Source organism: Cryptococcus neoformans, chromosome 12, assembly GCF_000149385.1.
Source record: "Cryptococcus neoformans var. neoformans B-3501A chromosome 12, whole genome shotgun sequence".
NCBI classification, from domain to species: Eukaryota; Fungi; Basidiomycota; class Tremellomycetes; order Tremellales; family Cryptococcaceae; genus Cryptococcus; species Cryptococcus deneoformans.
The window spans coordinates 769,491-782,942 of NC_009188.1; the positions used below are offsets into that span (position 1 = coordinate 769,491).

Sequence of the window (13,452 nt, forward strand, 5' to 3'; positions counted from 1 at the left end):
CAAGGTTATGGCAATGGTTAAACATATCGAAAGATGTAAAGCCGAGGGCAAGCGAATGCTACTTTTCTCCCAAGCAAGTCATCAACATCTCTTTTTTTTCTGTAACCATTGCTAACTAAAATAGCAGTTTGTCATGATCCTTGATATTTTGGAGGGCGCCTTGAATCACCTTGGAATTCGATATACCAGGTTGGATGGGCAAACCAAGACGGATGAGAGACAGGGTCTGGTGGATGAGTTTAATGACGATACCGACATAACTGTGTTCTTGTTGTCTACCAAGGCAGGTGGTGTTGGGTGCGTTATACTTGTCGTGTTGTGTAGACCCATCTGCTCGGTCGCTGACTGTCTTGGAATAGTATCAATCTCACTGCTGCATCCGTGGTTGTCATCTACGACCAGGATTTCAACCCTCATAACGACCGACAGGCTGCTGATCGCGCTTACCGGATAGGGCAAGAACGGAAGGTGGAGGTGATCAAGTTAATTACCAAGAATTCTATTGATGTGGGTTTTCTTGTTGTTTGTGCCCGACTGTAAGAAGAATGACTAATATATAACTGGAATAAAACAGGAGGACATGCTGGAGATTGGTCTCACAAAGCTGCAACTGGACGATATGGTCGGAGGGGAGGAGATTACACTTGATGGTACGGATGGTGCGGGTGCCGATGATAAGACTGCAAAAGAAACGAGGAAATCCTTGTTGACGCAATTAAGGACCAAGTTTGTCGAATCGGAATCATGACCTGTATATGAAGTACAAGACGATTGTGTCAGTATACATTGTTTTACCACAGTACCAGTAAGCACCAGAAGTAGTAGAGTAAGCCACGTAGAGTCACAGCATTATTGGACCTTAGCATATCAATCATTATCGTTACCATGCATATTGTTTTGTCACATGACCTCGGTGCTAGGGTGACTGTCATGATCCAAACATTGACAGTGCCCGCATATGTCTGTCTACAGCGTCACGGAACTAACACCATACATATCAGCAACAATTCGTATGCGGGCTCCAGAAATGACGAACCTGATCGTTATCAATACCCTCTTCGCGCGAGTCCAATTTGACCAAAGGATTTCGTACCACATATTCTAAGAAGGGTCCCATATAGAGCTGTCGCAAAATGAACCGCAGAGAATCAGACGTTGGGTCGGAGAGAAGAACGAACTTGTACCCAGTTGGTGTCTCAAAGAGATGCAGTTTGTACTGAGGTGTTGTGTAAGATGTAAAGGGTTCATCGTCGCTAAACGATAAATCATCAGCTACATCACATAGGACTAAGCTGGCATTTACGCACCGTCCAGACAGTCTTTTGACCATACTCCGTAGCGATATCAATACACCATACACCAGTTTAGCCTCTTCATCAAACGGAAGTCCTTTGAGAGCCCTTCCACTTCCAAGCCCATCGGATTTGATATCCACCGTACTTGCTTGTCCGGAACTGCGCTTTTCATCGAATATCGACCTTCGGTATGTGTCCGTCGGTTGCGGTGCTGGTGGAAGACGATGGACTCCAGGTTTGAAGGAGGCAGGAGGAGGCGGGCGGACAGGACTGGTACGATGCCAGTCTTGGTAGTAAACACAGTCACAATGGCTTGTAACGGGTTGTGTCAATGTTGTGTTCTTCTAGCATGGACGAGCCATTGGTTGCTCACCGATCAAAGATATATAGAGAGAAAATGGTCATTTGGGTAGAGCAGTCTGCTTAAACACATACAGTAGTGTCAATACATCATTTTGTTCGTTATAGCTTTAGGAAAACCGCAGGACGAGCGCGTCGCTGCTCGGTGGCTGCCCCCGTCGGCGATTCCTGCCATAATAATGTTCATTATTATGTATACTCCACTTCATCCCCTGTTGCCTCCCATTACCTTGCCGCCATGGGAGTATCAGACTACTTCATAGCATTCTCAGCCAAGTTCTGGGAACGGCTACGTTTTCCTTCAAAATTCACCCGCGATCTCGTATGGGGCATAATTCTCGGCATCACCGTATCACTCTCCTCCACTTCTGCGGCTTTGATATTACAGGAATGGAGAAGAAAAAGAGCTGTACAAAGGATTCCGCCTAGGCCTATCGAGCTGAGGAGCGATGAGATCGTACCCGGAGTGACAGGTCTGATAGGTTCGCATCGCTCTTTCCAGACTATACTTGTTATCTAATTCTAAGGAACAGGCAACACACCACTAATACGTATAAATTCGTTGAGTGATGCCTTGGGGGTAGAGATCCTGGTAGGTATATAGATCTAAAACGAAGCGAAGCTAATACGTATGCTTCAGGGTAAAGCTGAGGTCCGTCATTTGCTCCATAATCTCTCCCAGGCTTACCATAAATCCAGTTCCTCAACCCCGGAGGTTCAGTAAAAGACCGAGTAGCTTTACAAAGTAAATGTCATCCACGCTAAGTTGCCAATGTTTCCTAGTATCGCTAACCTTCAGCGGTATAGTTATAGAAGATGCTGAGGCTCAGGGCCTTCTGTATCCCAATACCGGATCAGTGCTCTTTGAAGGCACAGTAGGAAGTACAGGAATCTCATTGGCAACGGTGGGAAAGGCTAAGTGAGTGGGAAATCTTTTTTATGAGTGTAATAAATAATCTGCAGTATAACTGACAATCTGGGCTGCATAGGGGCTACGAGAGCTGCATTATCATGCCTGATGATGTTGCGATCGAAAAGGTGCAGATCTTGGAAAAGCTCGGGGCAAGAGTAGAGCGCGTCAGGCCTGCAAGTATTGTGGATCAGAAACAAGTACGTATCAGTCACGATAGTTTGGTTTAAATGTATCACTGATATATTATGGCAGTTTGTAGTGGGTGACAAACCTTGCCTTTCCTCACATATCGAACCTAACATTCTATATCAGAATCTTGCGCGCAAGAGGGCTTTGGAATTTGGCAAATCGGAACTTACCAATATCCCTGGGCATGGAGAAGAGATTGCCGTTTCAACAGCAGCTGAGCCATCAGAAATCAATCATCATCATCTTTTTCCTTCCGCCTTTGAACACAAACCTCGCGGTTTCTTTGCCGACCAGTTTGAAAACGACAGTAATTTCATGGCACATTACAAAGGGACTGGCCCAGAGATACTGCGGCAGACGAGCGGACATTTGGATGGTTTCGTGAGCGGAGCCGGTAAGTGGCTGGCCGTTTCCCATTACTACTCAACGGTAAACTGAGAAGAAATGAGGCACTGGAGGCACCATCGCAGGAACTGGATGTTTCTTAAAGAAGGCTTTGCCCGACCTCAAAATTGTCCTTTCTGATCCTGAAGGTTCCGGATTGTTCAACAAAGTCCGATTTAATGTTATGTTCGACCCCAAAGAAAGCGAGGGAAAGAAACGACGACATCAGGTGGACACCGTGGTGGAAGGTATAGGTAAGCATGAGATTCCGTCCATAGTATTGAGAGCTCACCCAATTCAGGCATCAATCGAGTAAGCGTTAAAACAGCCAGATTTATGGTATCTAATCCATCAAAACAGATAACTTATAACTTTTCTTTGGGATTACCGGTAATCGATGACGCCTACAGGTGAATCCGCACTAACAGTTCAAAATTGATCGGTTGAATGGCCAGCTGATAAATAACCTATTCAGAGTATCAGACGAAGAGGCTGTGGCGATGTCTCGATATCTTGTCCAACATGACGGCCTTTTCCTCGGCTCCTCCAGTGCTTGTAACCTAATTGCATGTATTCGACTGGCCAAAACTATGAGTCGTGGGTCCCGAATAGCTACAATCTTGTGAGTTCATATATCACCGAGGCCTCGTCAAATGCAAGGAGTATCACTGACATTTATCCCACGCTAGGTGTGACTCTGGGTCAAGACATCAAAGCAAGTTTTGGTCAGATGACTACTTACGAGCAAACAACATCGCTATCGATCCTTCCATTGTTGATCGTTTATTGGAATCATAATAAAGAAGAAAAAGGATCGGTGAAGCGCGCTGTATCGGGGACTAACTTACTATGACTTGCAACACCACAATTTCAGATGGATCATCAGCGAAAAGACTCTTATCATTCCCATATTCTACGTCGTAATGTATGGCAGAGAAGGATGCATCATTGATCAATTCATCGACATCCGTCGAGAAGATGCGTGGACGGAAATAATTTCAACTTGTCTTATGTGTGTTTACGTAATTGAAGATTTCTGTCTGAAATTGTGGCCAGCCGCTCTTGCAGACTCAACTTTCTATCTTTCTCTCTTGTCTGCAATATAATCCACAAAACCATTCACGATGGACCGCCAACTAGAATCTCGCATACTTTTGGAGTCCATTTCAAAACCCACGAAACTCTCCGCCAAGGACACCTATGCCCACCTCAAAAATTTCGTCCACTCCCTGCCCCATACCCCAGTTCGCACTCAAGTCGACCGACTCGCCGATGCGCTTGGCGTAGAAATTGGCGCGATCGCTCCTGAAGAAGGCGACAGGCGTGAAAGCTTACGTGAAGCTGAAAGGGCAGCAGCTAGGGAAGCAAGAAGGAAGAAAAGGGAGGAAGCGGAAGAGCAACGGCGAAAAGCGGAGATGGAGAATGCGATCGAAGGGCTAGAAGGAGATAATGAAGAAGATGGTGAAATGGAGAATGGAGCAGTGGGTCAGGATGGTGAAGAAGGGATGGATGACAGAGGAGATGTGGAATATGGAGATGTTGTCGATGACGATGATGATGAACCAGACAATGAGCATAGTGCTCATGAAGTGGATGGTGAAGGAAACAACCAGATGGATGAGGATTCCGATTAACCGTGTAAGATACATTCAACATACCGCTACCTTTTGGGATTTTACTAATTGTAACAGAGTGCATACAACAACATCAAAAATTGATATCCAGCATATTATACCCTACACCCGATCTCCAATACATGGTCCCCTCCCTTCCTTTTTCATATCTAGAATCCTGAAAAACCCGCACCCCTTTCCCACACCTGTTTGGGTTGCACTTTGACATTGCCAGAAGAAAACCATATCATCTTCAATTATGTTCGTATTGCTGGACGCGCGAGGACGAGATTTGAAAGATGTTGAGGACAGGCGAGAGCGGGCTTTAGCTTTCTGATCCGCTCGAAGAACGCTTCAAAAGATCAGCCCTTCTTCACTATTTTTTTCCGAACGTTAATGTAACATACGTTGGGACACCGCATCTACATATTGGGGTGCCTTCACGAGGACCGAAAGGTCCCGCATTTGGTACAGGGTGGAAGTCTTGACATGAGCTTGTGTCCACCGGCATTTTTTACTTACCTTCCCGGTAGAAGCTATGATAGAATAAGTCATGGGTAACAAAAGACAGAAATAGAGCATAATATCGCCACTACTTACCGAAAAGTGATATTGATCCTAGATGTGAATGCCAGTTGTGCATCCTTAGGGATCGGGTTTTCCGCGATATCATATCCCGGTCTGAACAAATCTATTGCCTTCTGAGGGGGGACGCTAAGAGTGTGACAGTCAATTCCAAGCTTAACAGTTAGTGATAGCAAGACAGCTCACGTATGCTTGTATCTCTCCTGACATCCAGCATTCATCAAGCACAGAGTATTGTGGGCTAATGTTATCTCATATGTGCAAGGAGGTTTGTCATTGATTACAAACGCTGGATCAGAAGGAGGCGTCTCTCGTAGCCGAAATGCTCGGGATGTTCCCAACGACAGAGAAGCTATTGTGGTATAAGGACCCAAATCTAAAACGTTGTCAACATCCTGGTGCTTCTGGGTGCTCTCGACGACCTATGAGACAGCGATATTGTAAGAACTGACATGTGAGCTGGTCGGCATGCCACCCGACTCTGAAAGTACCCAGTGAGCATTGATGGTGACTTATTATCGAGCATGTTACGATGACTCACGAACTCCGAGAACCATCATAGCGGTTGGCTCCACAAACATTTGCTTTCCACTCACCCCCCCATTCAAGCCCGTACCTTGGTCTTTTTCTCAAATTCTCGTTGACTGCTTTTTCAACGATCTCGGCGGCCCTTGCCAAAAATGCTGGATAAACCTAGGGAGTAAACGGCATTAGCTTGCACCATAGAGACTAATGAAAGTCAGATAAATACTTTGGCTGGTCCTTGTTCCATTCCTGCGTAAAAATACTTTCCTCCTCCATACCCTCCCCCTTCTTTTCGATAGAAGCCCGTCGTATGAGGGCTTTTCGCCGCCTTTCCTGCGATATAGAACCGATTGGCGCCCCAAGAATTTGATTCTTCCATCATGATAAGGTAGAGAGCGGACGCTAATGAAGGTGATAGAAATTGGTTGATAAGAGTGAGCGGTAGTGAATGTGAGTCAATCGAGGCCTGTGACGAGAGATGAATGGCCGGCTGAGGGCCTACTTTCTGTTTTACCGGTGAAGAAGGCGCTCGGCCCAAGATTTCGAAAGCATTGGTGACAGACTTGGGCGGTGCTGTTTCTGAAATGGTATCGTCCCTCTGTTTATCCTCATCGATAGTAATGGTAGAGGTCCCACTAATTTTACTACCACCAGCTGCCGACACTGTCAAGTGACGATCGGTTGACTCAGCTTCTTGTTTTCTTTTTGCTTTAACTGCTTTTTTATTATCGCTGGGGCGACCGAGCCATCCTTGCAAGCTTGATCCAGCTTTACGTTTTCTAGAGGTCTCGGGGTTGGGTAAGAGGAGTCGTTCTGCAGCTTTAGCGACGTCGCCATCAACGGAAGCGAGCACCTCAAGAGCTTGCGGTGGAAGTGTCAATGGGTGGACGAGTGAAGCGAGAAGTACGAGTTTGGTTTCGGTATCTAGTTCTTCCTCGTTGCTTGTATCCGCGTTGAATTTTATACTAGCGTCGGCCTTGCTAGACATGATGCTTTGTGAGGTGTATATGCATGCAAAAGTCAAGTAAGGAAGATATAAAAGAAATTCGTAATTTGTTTGTGCCGGTACACAAATGTCGACGACATCATCTACCGATCTCGAAGCTCATCTCCCACCATCTCTTCGTCACCGTTATACTAAAGGTGTACTTTGAGCAAGTGGAAGCCTTACCGCTGCCAGCAGCGCAACTACCATGGCACACTCCTCGCCACCATTAAATACCCAACCTTCCGAATCCCGCGCACTCAAACGCCCCGCATCGCAGAGTCGCCTCACACAGCTTCTCGTCCCGGGACGGTCACGTAGCGACTCGACAACTTCACAAACCAGTGTGAATATCGAGGATAGCGGTAGCAGCGGCAGAGCAACCCCCGAAGGTAGGACACGAGCTGGTAAGGGTGAGTGAAAACTTGGCCAACTGACAACCCTGGATCTAATATATTGATTGCTCTGTAGCTGCAGCAGCATCGCTATTGGCAAATGACCCAAAGTACAAGCGATTCAAACAACAGGTTGACAAGGCTCTGCAGTCATTTGAAAATGTCAATGAATGGGCAGACTTCATATCCTTTTTGTCCAGACTTCTTAAGGTACGCTCTCGCAACTGGTCTTTAGCAAAGGTGATGCTTACCGTTCCTTATTCAATAGACGTTGCAATCACCTTCACCGCCGTATCACGAGATACCCAGGAAGCTTATTGTCTCCAAGAGGTTGGCACAATGCTTGAATCCGGCGCTACCTTCAGGGGTTCATCAACGTGCACTCGATGTCTACTCCTATATATTCAGCATAATTGGGGTGAGTGTGATCGATTCCTCTCCTCCAACGCCTTGGGTGCTAACTCCACGACAGACTGACGGTCTTCAACGAGACTTGGCGATATGGTCCTCAGGTCTTTTTCCATTCTTCCAATACGCTGCCACATCGGTTCGCCCCTTATTGATCAACATTTATGACCATTATTATCTGCCACTTGGGGAGAACTTGAGGCCTGCGACGAAAGCTTTTGTGCTGGCTTTGTTGCCTGGGATGGAAGAAGAAGCAGGGGATTTCTTTGACAAAGTGAGATGCCCTCCATTGAACAACAAAGCTATGGGCTAATTGATATCCAGATCCTTTTCTTACTGGACCGTCTGTCCGGCGCCATCTCCCCATCTTTCTTCCTCCAAAACATATTCCTCATTCTTATCACTTCGCCGATTTCGCGTCTCGCGGCTCTCAACTATCTCGCTCGGCGGATGACAAAGCCCCTCGACCATCCAGACGCCGCTATTGAAACTGGCTTATTAATACGAGGATTGAGTGCGGCTTTGGATGATGAGAACGTTCTTGTCAGAAGGAACGCTTTGGATCTTTTACTGAGAGTGCTAAAGCTTGAAAGTAAGGTCTTGAAGTAAGATTTACTGTCTCTTTGCTTATGTAGATGGCTAATAGTATTGAAAATAGGGAGGCGGAGCTCAGCGATAAACAACTGCTCATCGATTCTGCCACCAGCGTTGTTCTCCAGAAAGAACTCTCGCTCAGCCGACGAGTATACACCTGGCTTCTTGGAACAAGCGAGTCGCCTAATGATCAGGTAGATTACTTCAAAGCCCATGGCTTAGATTTACTTTCCTCCACGCTCTTGCTTAAGATGGAAAAATCGATGGTGGAGGAAGATGGAGGAAGAGACGATGATCCGCAAAAACCATTCAAAATCTTTCTATCGCTCTTGGATAAATGGGAAATAGGAGGAGTATTGTCTGAAAAGGTTGCAATACCAGCTCTTAGGATCATGATGGATGCGTCGTCATCTGGCTTGACTGAAGTGAGTTTTTAGTCTATTTTCCGGAATCTGCCTGCTAATGATTGACGCTGTAGGCGTCAAATATGGCGAGCGCTCTATATGAAGCAATGGAACCGTCTATCATTTGGAAAGAGCTGTATCACTCTGTTGAGGAAAGGATCTTGCGGGGGAATAAAGGCGATGTTGCCCTTGTCTCTTGGCTGCTGGACAATGTGCCACAAAAGGATGAGGAGATTGCAGCTTTGCATCTCCCTCTGCTGCTCGATAGGATCCTAGAGCTTATACAGGTCAGTTACCTTCCGACAACTCTGCTCAACTGGTGCTGACATGACGTTCCTCTGTGAGCAGTGCGATAACATAGCTGCCGATCAGCTGCCCGAGGCAATCCGACTTGCGGTCTCTCTCGTTCAGCACATTCCCGCAACCGTGTTTTCAAAATCGTCGTCGACTTTTCATCGCCCTCCTACTGAAGAGCCTCCTCTTTTTCAAGGTCTGTATGAACAAAAGCAACAACCGCGTGACATCGAAATCCGGCTTCATGCCCATCTTCTTCCCCATATCGTTCAATCTGCTTTTTCAATTAGCATAGCTGCCCTTAAAGGATCGGATCCCACCATTTTACTCCATGCCATCAATATCATAAGTGTCTTGATAGATTACGAGGTCCCTGCACTGGGAGAAATAGACGGACCTACGTGGCTGAGTGCATTGGTGGACAGCCTGCCGAGAGTTAAAGCATTTGTGGTGGTTGAGGCCCTGGTGATGGTCGCACTCAAGGCTAGCAGGTCCGATCTGATGAAGTCAGGGATATCGGTGACATCAGACAAAACAATGTCTGCTATTCTAGATTCTGTGAGCTCCATTTAGACTTCAACATAATTGATACTAACAAATCACATGTGTAGCTCTTTCGATACCTGCAACCGTCAGCGTCGCTTTATCATAGTCGAGCGGTTGAGCTTCTTTGGGATTATAACCAGCTTGCAGAGATACATACTCTAGAGACTGTCATCGCGCGCAGAATGACCAAGTCGTCATCTATCAATTCTGCTTTAGAGGCATTCGGCATTTTCTGGCGACTGACAGGTAAGATTTATGAAAATGCTGGAAGCGACATTAGATTAATCACTTTTTTGGCAGATGACTCGATGCTTCCTGGTGAAATATTCCATGTTCCTGTTTGTACTGTGCTGGAATCTCTAAAATCCACGGATCCTGACGTCCAGCGTCAAGCTGAGACTTGGCTTCGTCTCAATCTTCGTTCATATTTCAGAGTTCTTGACCCTCTTCTCAGCCGCCTTCTCGACCCTTCAATCAAATATGATTCCTCCCAAGGGACATACGATGGTCTGGTGGATTTGAATTTGATAAGACATCAAATCGAGAGTGTTACCGCTCTTTTTCAGTTTGGTGGTCAAGGGTTGTGCAAAGCCTGTCAGGTAGAAGAACTGAACGGCTCTTTACACTCGACATTTATCTCAAGAGCAGAAAAGGCCTTTCCTGGGGTGAAGGGATATATGGAACTGATCTGTCTACTTCTGATTAGGTGAGTTGCTCGTTACAAGTATATGGATCATCTTCTCATATTTGGTAGGTTCGTTGAGGCGGAGACGAGTCCGCAGATGGGCAAAAAAGCTTCCCCTCTGATACTTCGTGTGCAGAGTGCTGCCCTTTCCCTTTTGCAGATGATAGTATCCCGTGGGGAAGTTTCTCAACCCTTTATATCATCACTCAAAACCACACTCGCCAACAAACTACTCTCCGCAGTCCAGGCAAGGCGACTTACTTTGCAAAGTAAAATGCTTCACCTCCTTCACTCTGCTATCAACGCTTCTTCTTCCCATCGTGAACCGTCTTCCCGTGTACCTAGCCAGACACATCGGCGAGGTGCCTCATCAGTCACGGAAAAGCCCCTGTCGATCGATGTTTCGACATCGGACTTTGAGCACCAGCTAGTCATTACAGTAATGCAAGGTGTGGCAACGCCTTCTAATATTCCCGTTCTCCAACACTGGATTGACTTTGTGCTGATGACAGTACCTCTTTTGGTCAATCGGCCTAACCTGCTGCACACTCTAGCTGAGTGTTTTAGTCAGGAGACACGGGAACTGGTGCAGCGCATCCAAGAGGGGCATGAGAAAAAGTCCTTGCTACGAGATAGGAAAGACATTATCATTATGCCGGATGAGGTTCTCAATGTAACAGACGCAGAGGTCATTATGACTCTCAATGTTCTTGAACGCGTGCTTACTATACTGAGCAATCCCGCGTCAGGAAAAGTAGATGACTCTGTTTCCGGGCAAGGCGAAAGTGGAAGTCGGATCCTTGGTTTGGTATCCACAGTCTTTACCGTCGAAGCTCCGTCGAATGAGTTGAAACCCGAATCTCCGAGATACCTAGACGATGCTGTTCATGCGTTGTTGGTAACCTGGTCCGCTACATTGCCGTCGTCGGAAGCCGCAGATGAGAGGGCGCGGGTTGAAGACGTAAGCCATCAGACCTATGTTAATATTCGAGGCCGAACAAGGAAAGTACTGGAGAAGGTGTTTCGGGCAAACCCTTTGGCGGTCATTTCTAGCTGTGTGCATGTCTGGTCATTACGGTCCGAGCAAGTTTCGGTGAGTGATCATTATCTTGGAAAAAATGGAGGCCTTCTGATGGACGGCATAGGATGAGGCAATCTTTGATTGCGTTGATACCTTAACACCAAGCGCTCAAAGAGTCGTGGAGCTAATCTGCGACATGGCTTCTGGGAAGTCGGGGAAAGCTGTTTCAGATTACAAGTACGTTTATATGTCGCCTTGCTCATAGATCGAAATGGTGGGCTGATGATATGATTCATTCATAGAGCCGATCCATCTTGCCTTGCTTTCCTTGAGGCATATATTTCTCGCCTCGAGGCTCCTATTGCGGTCCAGGTCTGGTCAACCCTGTTTGGTTTTGCTCGAGAGCTCGTCAGCGCAGCAACGACAGTCTTTACCCGTTCTCAACTCTTTTCTCTTCTTCAGTAAGTCTACAATATGTATTGACTTTGGAGCGTGAAACTTACTGTTCTCTGCAGGTGCCTTACCGAATTATCTCTAACGATATCAAAAACTACCGCTCTAGAAGATCGTCGTTTGCGACGAGATCTCCACGACACTTATGCGAGGGCTCTTGATCTCGTTGTCAACAATTCCCTAAAGATCGCCGAGGCTGGAATATGGGATAGGCCTGACATAGCTAAATCTGTAGACGCCGATAAGGAAGACGACGTTGACGTGGAGAAAGGACTAGTAAAGGTAAGTGTTCTCGGAGAAGCAGTCAAAACTAACTGAAGCCACAGATCTACGACTACTTGGCCACTGCAGTCATACCCAACCTAAGGTTACTCTTGGTTGAATCTGATAGAGTAAACTCGGCGTGTAGTGGCATCATAGTGGCCATTGTCAACCCTGCTTTCCGAAGGCAACGGTTAGTATGATTCATCTTCGTGAAGCCCTTAACTGACTGGCTTATCCGATAGCGTTGACGCACCGATCCTTCGTTTGATCCTTGAAATATCTCGTATTCCCTCCACAGCCAAGACATGGCGGCCACTCGTCTCTGACTTCTTCTCTGACCATCGCCTCTTTAAATCGAAGCCCTCTGTCGAGACGGACTACTGGAAGCAACTCATACTGGCACTCTTCACCTCCGATAAAGAGCGCTTTCCCGACCTCCTTTCCCGCATTACATCAACGAGTTCTGCAAATATAAATATATTTACAAACAGAGAACAAGAAATGGCTGGGAAATGTGGGAATCTAAGAAGACTGAGTCTTATACTACTTGCAGCAGAAAGAAATCATTATCTTGGATTGTTGCCGGCCATCCAAGAGAGACTGGTCGAGATGTTGCGATCGGGAAACGTCTCCGCACGAGTGCATTCCGAGGTAAGGATTAAGGGCGTTTGTAAACATTTGAGGTCGTCAACTTATACAGTCGGGTCTAGGTATATCTATGTCTGAGGGTGTTGATGTGTAGAATCAGCCCGCAACACCTTACCAACTTTTGGCCCGTGATATTGGCTGAGCTTGTATGTTTTTTTTTTGATTTTTTTTGTCTTGATGCCTCATGAAAGCGACCGACGAAACTGAGGTGCTAACCATTGTTTAGTTGCGTATATTTGAGCGGACGTTAGATGAACCCCCCGAGGATGAATCAGAAGAATTGTTGCTGGTTCTGGCCGCTTGCAAATTCTTGGATCTATTGCTCGTCATTCAGTCTGAAGACTTCCAAATGTGTGTCTGTTTTTTGGCCATGTCATCGAAATATGCTGATGGATACATGTGCAGACACCAGTGGATGTTTGTTACGGACACTACCGACGCGGCCTATCCTCCAGAAGACTATGCGCCTGATGCCATGATGGATAAGTTGGCCGAGTTGCTCAGTGAATTAGGTTCCAAAGGTGGTGATACTGTATGTTTCCCTTATCCTGTTAACTGACCTTTTTTCTTTTTTTTTACCGACTGGACTGACTGTTCCTTGAACACTAGGAACTTTCCCTCTCGGAACCCTCTCTCGTTTTGACATCCCCTCTGAATCGATTACCCAATTCTCTGCGTCGACCTCGTTTATCAGAGGTGACCTCCATCGTGAGCTTGCAACAACTTCAAATGTTCTTTGCACGGGCGAGTATGGACACATTTGAAAGCGTTTATGCGGAGGCGGCCGTTGATTGGAATGGGATTGAAGAAGGATTATTGGGTGAAATCTTTGATGCTTAGTGTTACAATACGTCAACATGGGTGAATAACTGATAGGCTTTAAGATTAGAG

The 13,452-nt window shown here is 46.4% G+C and overlaps 5 protein-coding genes across 5 annotated transcripts in view; 3 read left to right on the forward strand and 2 right to left on the reverse strand.

The window, feature by feature from the left end:
- The window catches only part of CNBL2540 (hypothetical protein), a gene marked incomplete at both ends in the record, with an annotated part of 3,362 nt that extends 2,614 nt beyond the window's left edge, over positions 1–748 (forward strand). The window contains 4 exons of the mRNA XM_767295.1: positions 1–73; positions 128–297; positions 360–507; positions 575–748. The exon at positions 1–73 is cut by the window's left edge and continues 59 nt beyond it. Coding sequence (XP_772388.1) covers positions 1–73; positions 128–297; positions 360–507; positions 575–748 — 565 coding nt within the window. The remainder of the gene's footprint in view (positions 74–127; positions 298–359; positions 508–574) is intronic.
- Positions 749–928: 180 nt separating this feature from the next.
- CNBL2550 (hypothetical protein) lies at positions 929–1,700 on the reverse strand (the record flags this gene model as incomplete). Its single annotated transcript, XM_767296.1, has 4 exons — positions 929–982; positions 1,037–1,253; positions 1,308–1,607; positions 1,669–1,700. The coding sequence occupies 4 exons, from the start codon at positions 1,698–1,700 to the stop codon at positions 929–931; spliced, it is 603 nt and encodes a 200-aa protein (XP_772389.1).
- A 193-nt stretch (positions 1,701–1,893) lies between these two features.
- Positions 1,894–3,939, forward strand: CNBL2560 (hypothetical protein; the record flags this gene model as incomplete). The annotated part of the gene is made up of 13 exons (XM_767297.1): positions 1,894–2,137; positions 2,183–2,247; positions 2,296–2,307; positions 2,355–2,400; positions 2,463–2,574; positions 2,645–2,765; positions 2,821–2,826; positions 2,881–3,151; positions 3,228–3,395; positions 3,443–3,453; positions 3,502–3,551; positions 3,617–3,763; positions 3,831–3,939. 13 exons carry the CDS (start codon positions 1,894–1,896, stop codon positions 3,937–3,939), a joined length of 1,362 nt encoding a protein of 453 aa, XP_772390.1.
- A 1,329-nt stretch (positions 3,940–5,268) lies between these two features.
- On the reverse strand, positions 5,269–6,852 carry CNBL2570 (hypothetical protein; the record flags this gene model as incomplete). The annotated part of the gene is made up of 6 exons (XM_767298.1): positions 5,269–5,290; positions 5,355–5,468; positions 5,526–5,715; positions 5,792–5,820; positions 5,881–6,032; positions 6,091–6,852. 6 exons carry the CDS (start codon positions 6,850–6,852, stop codon positions 5,269–5,271), a joined length of 1,269 nt encoding a protein of 422 aa, XP_772391.1.
- A 205-nt stretch (positions 6,853–7,057) lies between these two features.
- Positions 7,058–13,401, forward strand: CNBL2580 (hypothetical protein; the record flags this gene model as incomplete). The annotated part of the gene is made up of 20 exons (XM_767299.1): positions 7,058–7,262; positions 7,321–7,454; positions 7,513–7,662; positions 7,717–7,926; positions 7,977–8,257; positions 8,311–8,671; positions 8,725–8,937; positions 9,023–9,502; positions 9,556–9,736; positions 9,791–10,196; positions 10,245–11,268; positions 11,321–11,433; positions 11,499–11,657; positions 11,712–11,931; positions 11,976–12,103; positions 12,156–12,564; positions 12,624–12,707; positions 12,788–12,912; positions 12,967–13,093; positions 13,171–13,401. The coding sequence occupies 20 exons, from the start codon at positions 7,058–7,060 to the stop codon at positions 13,399–13,401; spliced, it is 5,241 nt and encodes a 1,746-aa protein (XP_772392.1).
- Positions 13,402–13,452: the final 51 nt, after the last annotated feature.